The 15481-nt window shown below is 37.4% G+C and overlaps 1 protein-coding gene across 29 annotated transcripts in view; it reads right to left on the reverse strand.

Moving 5' to 3' along the window:
* PHC3 (polyhomeotic homolog 3) overlaps window positions 1–15481 on the reverse strand; it is a 76248-nt gene that overhangs the window by 45848 nt on the left and 14919 nt on the right. For 22 of the 29 annotated variants that reach the window (XR_011429015.1, XR_011429012.1, XR_011429014.1 and 19 more), the window contains 2 exons: window positions 4649–4807; window positions 2490–2588 (listed from right to left, as the gene is read on the reverse strand). The exons of the other annotated variants lie outside the window; for them this stretch is intronic. Coding sequence is in view for 14 of the 22 variants with exons in the window: in XM_023623292.2 (XP_023479060.1) it covers window positions 2490–2588; window positions 4649–4807 (258 nt within the window). In the remaining 8 variants the exon portion in view is untranslated. The remainder of the gene's footprint in view (window positions 1–2489; window positions 2589–4648; window positions 4808–15481) is intronic. 29 annotated transcript variants of the gene reach the window in all.

Genomic DNA, 15481 nt, shown 5'->3' on the forward strand with positions numbered 1-15481 from the left:
GGCAAGTGATAAAGTTGGCAATTGTTGCTGCTCAAGTCAGAATTTGAACCCAGGTCTTCCTATTTCCTTATTTGCGAAAAAAAGTACTGATGAGTGCCTATGACCTTCTAGATACTACACATACATATTACTCATTCTTCAAGTTACCCTACAAGTATGTGTGACTATTAGAGATGTTTGGTAACTTGTCTAAAGTCATACAACTAAGAAAATCCATGAATTACTTCATGCATGTAATTTGAATAGCAACCTCACTCCTAGCTCCATGCCACTTTCCTACTCTTAGTTGGGCTTTTTTCTTGTACGCATTCAATTTATTTCATCTTGTTTTATTATACGCAGCTTGTAAATCAATTAAAATCTTAGAACAAAGTTAGGTATATATAAAAATAAAATTTAAAATATTCATCAAGTTGATAATGTTCTAGCTCTACTGGGTTTAATAAAACCAAAACAAAACAGAAAGATCATTAATTCAACAAACTCATCCCACAAAGAGACACTACAAAAGTTTAGAGCTGAAAGAACCTAAAAGTTAACAAAGACAAAAGTCTCATTTTGTAAATACAGAAACTAAAGTCTAACAAACTTCAGGAACTGTGGAGGGTCACAAAGCACATTAAGGAGAAACCTCAGTTTAATTGATCACCATCTTTATGTGCTGATTTTGAAAACTGGCCTTTATTATTAAATAAAATAATACATTAAGAGGTTCTATGAAAAGTACCAAAGAATACTGCTATCTCATTTTTCACTTTTTACCAGAAGATTGAGATTATTAAAACAAGAAGCCAAGGACAACCCTAAGACATACCAATTTCTGCCATACATTGTATAAAACACTATATTCTACTCAGTTATTTTAATTTAAAATTTATTCATTTTTATCAACTTTACTGAGATGTCATCAGATAAAGATGACATACAATAAAATGAATGAACCAGTTCAATAAGCTTTGACATACGCATATACCATGTTACCACCACCCCAAACAAGATATAGAACATTTCCACCACCCTAAAAGTTCACTCATGTCTCTTCCCAGTCAATCTCATCCGCCTTCTGACCCAGGTACCACCAATCTGAATTTTTTCACTATAGATTAGTTCTGCCTGTTCTGAAATTTTATACAAGCAGGAATCAAAGAGTATGTACTCTCTGGTGTCTAGCTTCTTTTGCTAATTGTGTTTCTGAGATCCATCAGTAGTTTGCTCTTTTTTATTTATGAATAACATTCCACAATTTGTTTATCCATTCACCAGTTAAGGACACTGGTCACTTCCAGTTTTGGGCTATTCTAAATAGAGCTGCTATGAACATTCATTTGCACATCTTTATGTTGGGTATATGTTCTCAGATCTCTCATGGGAAACATCTATAAGTAGAATTGCTGGGGTCACATGTTAAGCATAAGTTTAACTTTACAAGGAACTGACAAATTGTTTCCCAAAGCAGGTGTACCATTTTACACTCTCACCAGCAATGTACAAAAATATGGTTGCTCCACTTTCTCGCTAACCTGTGGTATTATCAGTCTCTTCATTTCAGCCATTCTAGTGAGGGTGTGGTGATATTCATTGTGGTTTTCATGTACATTTCTAGAGTGATTAATGATGTTCAGCATTTTTTCATGTGCTTACTGGACTTTCACACAGCTTCTCTTGTGAAGAGTTCAAATCTTTTGCCCATTTTGAGTTGAATTGCTAATGATCTTATTGAGTTGTAAGCATACCTTGTATATTCTGGATACAAGTCCTTTGTCAGATATATGTACTATGCACATCTTCCCTCAGTCTGTGGCTTACTTCTTCATTTTTACAACAATGTCTTTTGAAGAACAGTTTTTAATTTTGATAAAGTCCAATGTGTCATTATTTTCTTTTATGGTTAGTGCTTTTTGCATCCTAAGAAAGCTTTGCCTACCCTAGAGTTATAAAGATATTCCCTATGTTTTCTTCTAGAGGTTTTAATAGTTTTGGCTTTTACCTTTAGGTCTACATTCTACTTAAAGTTTATTTTTGTGAATGATGGGAGGAGAAAGTTAAGGTTCATTTTTTTCCACAGTACCAAAGTAATATTCTATTCAATTTTTTAAATTTAAAATTTACCCAATTTAATTCATTTTTAAGCTTAAAATCAATCTTGACTTAACTACATAACTGCTTACAAAGGAATCTACACAAAAGAATACATCTCAGATAACAAAATAAATGTGCTTTACAATAAAACTAAACATACAACATCAAAGCAAAAACTTACTAACTTTCACTAATGTCAGATAACCTAAATAACTATGTTTAATGGTATTATAATTTCTATAGAACAAAAAAACTTTCTTGAAGCTCTCATTGTATTTTTATTCAATTTCAATCTGAAACGTATGACAAAGAGCGCTGAAACCATCAGTAACTTAAACACAAATATATGTTTATCTGTAACCTGAAGATCCAGACCTCAAGAACCACATTATGAAGCTAGACAAGCTCACCTGAGTAGCTGCAGACTGACAGGAAGATGACGATGACGACGAGACAACAGGAATGTCAGACTGTACAGCAGCCACAGTGGTAGCGGGTGTGAAAATCAGCTGTACAGACAGAAAAACCAAAAAAATACCCTAAGACAAAAGAACGTGTCCCACACACAATGTATAGCAGCAAGAAAGACTGAAATTTGTGACAGAAAGACAATGCAGTTTAGGACTGCCTCCTAAGCAAAAGGTTTTACATGACAAAGAGAAGTTTCTGATAATAGAGAACTCAAAAAAATCATAAACATTTTTGAAACAGCTCATGATTCTGATGAGTAGAAAAATAAATCAGGGCTCAAAAGAGAAAATGTATTTTGGTAATACGAAATCCTCACACCAAATTTTGCCCCAAATAAGCTATTATACTTAAACTTTTCCCAGCTCAAAACTATTGTGGCAGGATTCCTAAAATGGAACTTATAATAGACAATCATAGTCACTGCTCTTGAATACAAATTAAATTTCAGTGAGAAACATGAAAAGAAACACCGAAAAGTCTTTTCAGTCCTCTTTACCACAAAGGATAACTATACCACATACTACACTATAATATTGCACTCAGCCACATAGAATCCAGAGTAAAAAGCTAGGTTGCTCTTGATTTTAAAAAACTAGTTGTAAAGAAATATTCATTCTAAATGTGAATGCCACAACATGTCAAAATTCAACAACGAAATAGGTTGCAAAAAAGCTTCAAATCAAAAAAAAGTAAAAGAAGTAAAGACATATTCAATTCATTTACTAATCATCGCATCTCTTTTCAAATGTTTTTTCAATATTGAAACAGAATGCCATTAATTCAAAAAGGCAGTACAATCCCCTCAGAAATTATCCAATCCAACTGAGTAAATTATGACAGTTGTTTTCAAAGAATGTATAAATACTCTATTTCAAAATTGCATCAAGAGTTATTCAATTCCTCAAAAACTGTTCCTGTTTAAATTAAAATTATCAATTAAGGGATCTTTAAACTTCAGTTCTTTATATACTAAATTCAAGTGAATTAAACAACAAAGTATCACTTTCACAAGAAAGTAATTTCCAGTACAAACAGCTGAAAGTACTAAACCTAAAGGAGATGATGTTCTATTTAGCTGGAACCGTATAAAACTGCCAGTTTTTGAAGTCAAAAATGATTAAATAGCAATCATTTCAAATAGTTCAGCCTAATTTTGAAGCACTTTATTAATTAAATAAGATCTCATGGGGGAAAAAACCCAGAAATATGATAATGTCTACTGAATAATCTATAAAGAAAAGGTGGTCATGTCATTATTTCCTGTCAGAAATATGATGGGAAACTTTCTTTGTAATTTTAGTGGAGAACTGGGGATCCAGATACATATTCAGTTCACTGGACAAAAAAGAATATAAACATATACATGTTAGGCCCAAAGCTCTTGTCTAGCTACCTGTAAAGACATGAAATAAAGTAAATGTCAACCAATTTCTACATTCCTTTAAAAAGCTCAATAGTTAAATTAGGAAATCAGTAGGTACTCAATATAAACAGGAAAATTTCCATTCCTGTTTTAAAAAGATCAAAATGAGCATAAGAACACAAATCACTTTGCAGAATGTGAGATGGGAATAATCACAGCTAAGAATCACATCTGGTAAATTACTAGGAACTCAAATCCAGATTTCAGAAGATCCCATAATATAAATTCTAACTTACAGTTAATAACCAAGTTTTTAACATTTCTAACTATTTCATCAAATCTAAGATATCAAAGATATACAATGATTTTATGTATCATTATAAGAACCAATTATAACTGTAAGATGCCATAAATTATAAACTGTATTTCAGTTTCAGAGATGTTAAAATGTGAAAAAAGGTGTGGAACCAATGAAATTTGATAGTAAAAAATAATCACTCTTATGTGACAGAATCTGTTAGCCTCCCAATGTTGCTAATCACCATTAATTACAATGGTGCTAATTACACCAAGCAGGCCCATGACGTAAATGTACAAGAGCTAAGCATACACACACTCAAAAAAATTACGCGTTCCTTAAATATTAAAAATGCCTCTCAACGCATCAAATCAGGAAACATTTTGATCTCTCTCAAGTCCTTAAACACTGAAAAAATTTGGTAGCTCATATCTTACCATTTGAGCTCGGAGATACATTTGAGCTTGGCTTGCCGTTAGGGTAGGGGAGGTACTCCCTAGTAACATAGTCTGTTGGGTAATACTGCCGCTGGTAGAACTGGAAGCCTGGGAACGGCTTATTAACTGTGCAGGTGTAGGAGAAGTGGAGAGGTTGATCTAAGGAAGAAAACATATTAGGTCATAGGCTTCCATTTCTTGCTTCTATGTCAGTGAATTTCACCAAGCTGCAGCTAGGCAATCAATAGCAGTATAAACTGTGGCTAAGGAATCTAAAAGAGAGGGCTTCATCTTTGACAGACACCCCGCTCTCACTTCTTTGGGTAATTACTTGCACATATGCAAACAATAGCATGTACTTGTTAGTAATCAGGACAATTTTTAAGGATATCTTCATTGTGTTTCAATAAGATTCCAGTATCTTAAAATATCATTTCTACTACCTCCCAAAAGTTAGGGCTAAAGTTCCATTATTTTAATATTACACATAACTTAAAACATTCAAATGAAACATTCGAACTGTTTACACAATTTTGTCAGATTCTGTCACTTTTTGAGGGCTTTCTGAAGCAAACAAAAATTAAAACACGGATAATCCATTCACATGTATAAAAACATACATGTAACATATAATTAGTATAACATTCTCCCTCAAAAGCTCTCAGAGAAAAAGAAAATACAATTGCTACTTGTCAAACAGACAGAAAAGTCCTGAATTTTGGTTACAAAATTAGATTATAAACACTAAAGTTAAAACTGCTGTTAAGAATAAACTAGTGTAGTCTATCTTTAGGCTACGTAAGCGACCAGTAACTGGTTGTATCTGTGAAGGCAAACTGGGTGGGGCAGGTAAGAAAGAGGACAAAGGGAGATACGTGTACACTTCTTTATCTTTCCAATTTCATACCACACACATCTATCACATCTACTTTAAAAATAAATAATATTTTTAACAGGAGTAATATAATCTGACCTCATATCCTTTTTGTGGACAAAGCTAGAGAATAAAATTAAGAAATAGTTTATTAGACTTTTGATTCAAGCAACAAGGCAGACTGGACTAATACATCCACGTGCCCAAAGAGACTCACAGAAATGCTAGATCAACATGAAGAATTAGAACATATAGCCGAACTCAAAAAAGGGGAAGGGAGGGGGGAAATTCCCAGGTGCCAGAAAGGAAGAAACTCAAAATATTTAAGCTCCTGCTGACACCAAGGCAGTCTGGGGGATACTGGCCTACAGAGACAGAAGACCTGATTTTGAGCCTATTTCTGGGGAGAGCTGGAAGTAAAGCCCTATTTTGAGCCAAGATCCTCAAAAGGGCTGCTCAATATGTGAAAAGGGAGCTAGAAAAGCTCGACTCATATGCCCAGACAAGCATCAGGGAAGCCTGCCATCAGCCCTGCTCCCAGTGTAGGGAGAGAGGCTCCTATGAGAATCAAAGCTCCAGGCTGGTGCCATGCGGAGATACAGAATCCAAATTTATACTACTTGCACAGTTCCACAACCCATCCCAAAACATTAGCATTTGCACTCATCCAGGACATCTGTTAAACTGAAAAAGTGATTGGAAGAAGCTGAGTGAAGGCTATACAGGAGGACCTCTCCGTACTATTTATGTAACTTCTTCTGAGTCTATAATTATTTAAAAATAAAGTTTAAAAACTGTATAGTGGGCACACAAGAGTTGGTTAACTAATTCTTTAAATTTATCTGTATCTTTTAAGTGATTCTTAATTTTAATAAAATACTTAAATCTGTAATTCAGTGCATACAGACAATTAATATAATATACAGAATTATTCTGCAATCTGGCTTTTACTCCTAGCACATCACTAAAACCCCATTAGCAATAATCACCACTGCCCTCTCTCTGACAAATTCAGTGAATTGTTTTCAAGCCATCCCTTCTCAATCTTCTTTACAAGCTCTTCCTTCTGGGCCACCCCAAAACGTTCATGTGTTGTCCTCAATACTTTTCTTCTTGAATTCCTAGATTATCACATCTCCTCCCACAGTTTCAAACAACTCAATCCCAATGACTCTCAGTCCTTGAGGCAAACTCTTATTCTGAGCTTCAAATCCAAACACCTACAAAACACATCTTTCTGGATGTTGCTTACCAACAAAAACTCAACATGTTCAAACACAAAACTCATTATTATTCCTTTTTAAACCAGCTTGTCCTCAAATGGCTACTGGCAACTTCTAAAACCCCCTAAAACAATTATCTGGGAGTCATCCTGATTCTTCCCTCTCCTTTATCACATATACAAAACCAGTCAACCTGTCTTATTATTTCAACACCTATATTCTCATTTTCATTTTGATTTTTTTTTTCTTATTATTTTAAATGTTTTTGGTTAGGAAGACTGGCCCGGAGCTAACACTTGCTGCCAATCTTCCCTTTTTTTTTTTTTTGCTTGAGGAAGATTCGCCCTGAGCTAACATCTGTGCCAATCCTCCTCTACTTTTTGCATATGGGATGCCCTCACAGCATGGCTTGATGAGGGGTGTGTAGGTCCACACCCAGGATCCAAACTCACGAACCCTGGGCCTCCGAAGCAGAGCGTGCCAACTTAACCACTATGCCACCAGGCGGGCCCCCCTCATTTTGATTTTTAATCACTTAGCTTAGGAGTCTAGGCCCAGGGCACTTCCAGATAGATTACTTTAGCACTCCTCCATACACACCCTTCACATTAGCCATGTGAAACTATCTGCAATGTCATGATGCCTCAGGCCTCTATGGCCCTGGTAATGATGCTCTGGACTACACTGAGCACTCCCCTACCCCACCCATCCCCGCCCATGTAGTGAACAATTCTCTAGAGCCAGCCCTGATGGCCTAGTGGTTACAGTTCAGTGCACTCTGCTTCAGCAGCCGAGGTTTGCTTCCTGGAGGCACAACCACAACACTTGTCTGTCAGTATCCCTGCTGTGGCAGTGGCTCACGTAGAAGAACTAGAAAGACTTAAAACTTGAATATCCAACTATGTACTGAGGCTTGGGGGAGGGATAAAAAAAGAGAGAGAGAAAGACTGGCAACAGATGTTAGCTCAGGGCAAATCTTTCAAAAGAAAAAACAAAACAAATAAAAATCACCTGTTGTAATAAGCTTTTTCAGGCATCCCCAGATCCCATGTAACTGACTATTCCCCTTCCTCTTTGCCTGTTACCTTCCATACACTTCTAGTGTATACTTCTATCTCACCCTTCTAAACAATCATTTCTTTAAGGAGGGGATCATGTGTTATTCATCTTCATACATCCAATATCTATGAAAGTGCCATCATTCAATAAGTTTATTACGTGAATGAATGTCAAGTTATTTTAAGACATACTTCAGAGTTTTAATGTAATATATAAACCCAGCACAGAGAGCGTAAGTGTGTATGTATGGGAGAAAGGAAGAAACAATTTTGGTAGAGCCCCTAACAAAGCACAGTAAAAAGGCAGAGCTAGTGTGGTGATATTAGTTCAACCCTATTTTTGATGTGCTATATAATAAATGGTTAATAAGTTTCCTCCAAAACTTATTCTTTTTCTACGCTACTCTACAAATGGACATTGTGGATCAAGCCGTGCTGCAAAGGTTAAATCACTCAGCAGGGTCAAACTGGACCCATGTACTTCGGCATTCAGGGTGCCTTCCTATACCCCGAGTGCTCACTAATTTGGCTCACTCTGCAAAAATGATGCATTGGTACTTTTTTTCAGTCAGTGACTCTTAAAAAAAAAAAGAAAGAAAGGTACTTTAGTAAGGATAGACTACACAGTCTTTAAACAAAAACATAATAAAAGTTTTTTAAAAAAATGATCGGTTGATGGCTAAAATGCCTGAGAGTGCCCTTTAAGGAAGTAGAACATCAAGTACAAACCTAATGTTTTTCTTTTTCTTAAAAAAGAAAAAAGGAAGTAAAAAAAGCTAAAGAATAACTTCCTACCCACCTGCATTCCACTTTGTCTAAATTGTGAGATCAGCGAATAAATATCATGTTTCTTTTTAAGTTCCATACAGCAAGTAACATTTCAGGCAGTGTCTACTAACAAATGCCCAACCCACAAGGGCAAACAGGTCAGTAGCCATCTCTGCAAGAAGTCCGTTTCCACAGCTGACCTGACTAAAAAACGTCCCTTCCTTTCCACAACTGATAAGGCTCTTCTCTACTTTTCTTCTTTGCTCTGACCTGAACCAGAAACCCTTAACTGTTTCCATTATTTTCTCTGTCAATTCCATCCCACACTCCTAATTCCCTTTTACTTTAAAGGCTTGGCCAGTCCTGTCACTTCATACCTCAAGCCCCACACTCCATAAAGGAACTCACTCCTTGAGCCCTATTACTGGAAGCTCTCTCCCCACTGGCACTAATTCCATGAGTCACTGGAGAAAACCAAGTCTGTCAAGAAAAGCCACTTAACTCCCAACCACCTCTTGGTGTCCCCAAAAGGAGGTTACACAGGGTCCCTGGCCCAGAGTACTCCCTAGAGCCAAGCCCATTTGCTGCCATTTGACTGATCAGAATCCATCAGGTATATCCTCAGAGAGACACAGCACACAGAAATTAAAAGAACAATGGATACTTGTATTCAATGGCATGAAAATATCTTTATGATCCACTGGTGAGTGAAAAAACTGCAGAATACCCTGTAGAGTATAACCCCACTTACATAAATGTCTGTGTGCATGTAAGTCAGCCCTCCACAGCCACAGGTTCCACATCGGCAGATTCAACCAACCTCAGATCAAAAGGCCTGTGATGGCTATGTCTGTACTGAATGTGTACAGACTTTTTTTCTTGTCATTATTCCCTAAACAATATAGTATAACAACTATTTATATAGCATTTACATTGTATTAGGTATGACAGTAATCTAGAGATGATTTAAAGTATATGGGAGGTTGTGCGTAGGTTTTATGTAAAGACCATGTCATTTTACACAAGGGACTTGAGCATCCAAGGATTCTAGTATCCATGGGGGTACTGGAACCAATCTCCCATGGATACTGAAGGATGACTGTATACATACATATCACACCTGTAAAAAACATGTTAAGAAAAAAGTGCACTGTATATACATACAATAATGCACACTCATAAACCTGCACATGATTAATGAATAATGCCTACTAGGGGTAAAATTTGCAAAGATTTATATTTTCTTTTTCAAAGTTCTTATGTTTTCTAAGTGGTTATTAACTTTAGAATCAGAGAGGAAATGCCATTTTCTCTTTTTTTTAGGAAAATTAGCCCTGAGCTAACATCCGCTGCCAATCCTCCTCTTTTTCCTGAGAAAGACTGGCCCTGAGCTAACATCCATGCCCATCTTCCTCTACTTTATATATAGGACGCCTGCCATAGCATGGCTTGATAAGCGGTGCATAGGTCCATGCTTGGGATCCGAACCAGCGAACCCCGGGCCACCAAAGCAGAGCGTGCAGACTTAACTGCTATGGCACCAGGCCAGCCCCTCCTTTTTTTTTTTAATATTTACTTTAGCATATTGTTTTTATCAGTTTAAAGTAGCATATAAATTTTCCTGTCTCATTATTCAGTGGGAATTTATATGTGAGTAATTCAAACATCTAGAAGTGTACAATACTATATAGAAATTTTGAGTAATGATACCTAGCCATGAAGGATTTCCTTTTTAAGAGACTGCACGTTTTTAATAACGAAAAGAAATAAAATGCCTATCCTATTATAGAAAACCATTGTTTCTACTTTCTGCATTACAAGCTGTAAAAACAACAGCAAAACAAAAAAAAAACAACCTCACAATCTCCCAATTGCTTTCAGATTTTTGACACCCTAGAAAGAAAAGTTGCACTGCTGAAACAATTAAAATACTGGAAATAATTTAAAATGTCCAGCCAAGAAGGTTAATAAGATAAAGCACATCTATACCGTACAACACTATGCGGTAGCTGAAGTGGGTGAGACTGAGCTCTATGAACTAATGTAGAAAGATCTCAAGACACAGTTAAGTTAAAAAACAAAATGCAGAATACCTACCACAGTGTTTATAGTGCATAAAAAGAAGGTGTGTTAAACACACATACACGTTTCTTCATGCTATGCATGTCCATAAGGCATCAGTAAAGATCTGGAGGGATATCTAGCAAACTGAGGAAACAGAAGGACTGAAGGGGAAAGGAGGCTGAAGAGGGTAACACTTTTTTACTTTTTCTGTACTGCTGGAATATTTTATGAGAATGGAGTAAACTTCTCATGACCATACAGATATTCAGGCTAGAGTTTTTTGTTTTTTTTTTTTTTAAAGATTTTATTTTTTCCTTTTTCTCCCCAAAGCCCCACGTACATAGTTGTATATTCTTCGTTGTGGGTCCTTCTAGTTGTGGCATGTGGGACGCTGCCTCAGCGTGGTCTGATGAGCAGTGCCATGTCCGCGCCCAGGATTCGAACCAACGAAACACTGGGCCGCCTGCAGCGGAGCGCGCGAACTTAACCACTCGGCCACGGGGCCAGCCCCCAGGCTAGAGTTTTATTTTAGACTATTATTAAGTTTTGGAATAGGCTCAATCACTTGAAATTATATTTTTAAAAATCCTCGAAAACAGTGAGTTTTAAAACTTAAAGTACCTCCTAAAATAGATAACAGAGGATGAGGACATTAGCTATAGAACACTGAGAAGGACAATAAATAAATAAGCAAGGAATTTTCTCTTAGATGATTTCATAATGGATTCATTTGATATGTGGTTGATCTGATTTAGACATTTTTAGAGAAAACTGAACATTTTCAAGGTTCTTTATCTAAAAACAATCTCACTGACCCAATAAGTGTACTCTTAAATGTTTTTTTTTCAAGAAAGTAACTGGATATGTATACAAAGATATGTAACAAAATATTCAATGCAGGTTTACTTACAATAGCTAAAAAAACGTAAAAATTAAAACTGCCAGCAAGAGGAAAATAGTCTTTAAAAAAAAGGTAGAATATTATGTAGCCATTTAAAATCATGTTTATAAACTTACGGACAAAGAGAACAATTTAGTGGTTACCAGGGGGAAGGTGGGTGGAGGGTGGGCACGAGGGGTAAAGGGGCACACTTATATGGTGTCTGACAAACATTAATGTACAACTGAAATTTCACAATGTTATATTATGACCACAATAAAAAAAATCATGTTTATAAAATAATAAATACAGAAGATAACTGGTAGTCTAGTGGTTAAGATTCAGTGCTGTCACTGCCACGACCAGGGTTCATGTCCTAGTCAGGGAACCACACCACCCATACGCTGGTTGTCATACTGTGGTGGTTGCACGTTGCTGTGATGCTGAAAGCTCTGCCACGGGTATTTCAAACTCGAGTATGGTCCCCCATGGTGGACAGGTTTCAGTGGAGTTTCCAGACTAAGACCAGGAAGAAGAACCTGGCCACCCAGTTCCAAAAAAAACAGGCCATGAAAACCCTATGAATAGCAGCAGAGCATTGTCTAACATAACACCAGAAGGTGGGAAGATGGGCAAAGACCAGGAAGGGTTCTGCTCTGCTGTACACAGGGTCTAGGAATCAGAATCACCTGACAGCACTAACAACAAGCAGAAGACAGTAGTCTGAGCACACCCAAGAGCTTCTCACTCCTCCTAAAACCCATTGAAATAGCAGTTAATAACAACAACAAAAAGAATGAGGAAACAGACAGACAAATCTAGACTGTGGTGGACATTCCGTAAGTGAGCTGGATTCTTCAAATGTCATGAAAGCAAAAAAGAAAGGCAGGTAGACTTTTTTATATTAAAGGAAAATAGGACACCCACATGCAATGTGTGATCCTTAATTAAATCCTGGGGGAGGGGAGGCTATAAAAGGTATTTTTGAGACTACTGAGGGAATCCAAATATGGAACATATACTAGATATTATTGTCTTCATTTCGTAGGTGTGATATGGTACTGTGGCTGTGTGGGAGCATCTCCTTCTTGGGCAATATGTGCTCAAAGACCTAGGACTGAGGTGCCATGGTGTCCTCAACTTACTGTCAAATGGTCAGGAAAATGCTGTATGTATAGATAGAGGGAGATACAGAAAATATGGCAAACTTAACAACTGGTATAGATAGCTACTTGAAGGGTACATGAGGGTCACTGCTTAGTCTTTCCATTTTTCTGTGGGTTTAAATTTTTTAAAAAACCTTAGAGGATAAAAGAAAAACAACATCAAACAAAAAGAAAACACACATAAAGCAAAGAGAGAGGAGGGTGCCATCTGTATCAAGATATTTCATCACATTTCTACAGGATCCAAAGAAGACGGGATCATACTGATGGAGGAAACAGAGAGAAGGAAGCTACAGTCCAGAACATAGGAAGAAACAGACCAGAGTGGATTGAGACCCAGAATTTAGAGGCATAGAAGCAGAGGTAAGAAATGGGGCTGAAAATTGAAGGATTATCTACAGGTAAATCCACGAAACACTCACCAGGTATAACCCCATCCCTGTCCCACCTAAAACAACAGGCATCGAGACCTAGAAAGAAAGGACTCTTCTCTAAATAAGTCAAAGAACTGCTGAGGAAAAGCTGGGCTTCTAGAGTGGGTATTCAGACCTTGAACTAAAACCCTCCTTATTCTGAAACTGCTGCTCACCTGCCTAAAGGCCAGCTTCCTACTGCATAGCTTCAATTCTAAACCTGCCAAAGGTATATCCTTCCCACTGTCACCACGTGCTCTTCCTACGTGCAAACACAAAAATTTTTTTTTTTAATTTTATTTTTCCTTTTTCTCCCCAAAGCCCCCTGGTACATAGTTGTATATTTTTAGTTGTGAGTCCTTCTAGTTGTGGCATGTGGGATGCCACCTCAGCATGGCCTGATGAGCCGCCATGTCCGTGCCCAGGATCTGAACTGGTGAAACCCTGGGCTGCTGAAGCAGAGCCCGCGAACTTAACCACTCAGCCACGGGGCCGGCCCCAAATACAGAAATTCTAATCAGCCTCTTCACTAAGGAAAGAGGTCTGCTGGGGGGCAGACCTATCGTCAGGCCAGTGGAAGAAACCGAACTTGATTAATCCACACAATGATTCACTCTTAAATTAAGCAGAAAACCAAGCATTTTAAGAGAAAATTGCTTTCTCTTACAAAAGAAAAACCAGCAGCACAAACTGAAAAAAAATCAAGATAGTTCCTACAGAAAATAAATTATTCAGGAACTATAAAGTGTTTTAAAATCTGATAAGTATTACAACAGAGATCTAAAATATTTCATAACAGAAAAACAGGATACTATAAAAAAAGAATAAGAAAATCCTCTTAGAAATTGGAAATACAATGGCTGAACTAATTTTTTTTAAAGATTTCTTTCTTTTTTTTTTTCCTCCCCAAAGCCCCAATACGTAGTTGTATATTCTAGTTGTAAGTCCTTCTAGTTCTTCTACGTGAGCCGCCACCCCAGCACGGCTACTGACATATGAGTGGTGTGGTTCCACACCCAGGAACTGAACCATAACACAGAACAAAAAAGGCAAAGACAGAAAATGAATAAAAAGATAAAAGAAATAAAGGATCAATCCAGAAAGACCAACCTCCAACTAAGAAACTCCAGAACGGGAACAGAGAAAATAGAAGGAAATACTTTTTTAACTTTTTTAGTTTCATATACATGAACACTGAACACCTAGTCTTCAAACTAAGACAGTCCACCAAATGTTCTGCACAATGACATCTAGACACATCCTCACAAAACTCCAGAAAAACTAAAGAAACAGGCAAACCTAAAAGACTGAAGGGAGAAACAACCAATCACCCGAGGAATGATAATGAGACTTAACATCAGCCTTTTCTTGAGCAGTACTAAAATTTTGAAAACAATGGTCCCTGCTTTCAAATTTCCTAAAAAAAATTATCTTCAATAGAGAACTTATGTAAAAATAATTATAGGAAAGGTATGGGTAGGGAATTTTCAGGCCTGTAAGCATTCCAAGTTTACCTTCCATGTACCATTTACAAGTAAGTTATTAGAAGATACTCCGGTAAGACAGAACTCTTATCACAGTGCCTCTGACTGTTTACATGTCTGTGTCCTGTACCCCTGTATCCTAAGACCTCTGTCCACTCTGAATCCTCTGCACTGAACACCATGCCTGGCCCCAAGTAGGCATTCAATAAGGAAGTACTGGCACAGATTATCCTCATGAGCATGGGAGACTAACACAGAACCCCACTCAGGCATAAACCCCTGAAACCAAGCTCTGCTGTTTCAGGATCATGAGCTTATGATGAGTCCTCTTCTCCGCAAACTCTACATATTTTTTAAAATTCAGCATAAGTCCCATAGACGAAGCCTTCTCCAACTACTTCAATCCCCAGAGATCTATTTTCCGTAACTCCCATGGCATTTATCCCTTGATTATATACTGATATGTTGTTTACTGTTTGGTATGTCTAGTTCTTCAAATGCATATTACTGTCCCTAAGGGAAGGGACTTTGACTCGTGTGTACCCCTAGTGCAACTAGCACAGTGTCAGACAATAGAGATACCTGCTGACTGGCTGCCGGCCCATACCTGGCAACATAAGAATCTCATCACTGAGGGTCAGGATTTATACTCTCTGCTATTACACAATTTCAGACAATCAGAATATATCCTGGGCCAGCCGGGTGGCACAGCAGTTAAATGCACACGTTCTGCTTCGGTGGCCCAGAGTTCACCGGTACGGATCCCGGGTGTGGACAGGGCACTTCTTGGCAAGCCATGCTGTGATAGGTGTCCCACATATAAAGTAGAGAAAGATGGGCACAGATATTAGCTCAGAGCCAGTCTTCCTCAGTAAAAAGAGGAGGATTGGCAGCAGATGTTAG

The sequence above is a fragment of the Equus caballus genome, chromosome 19 (genome assembly GCF_041296265.1).
Source record: "Equus caballus isolate H_3958 breed thoroughbred chromosome 19, TB-T2T, whole genome shotgun sequence".
Taxonomy (NCBI): domain Eukaryota; kingdom Metazoa; phylum Chordata; class Mammalia; order Perissodactyla; family Equidae; genus Equus; species Equus caballus.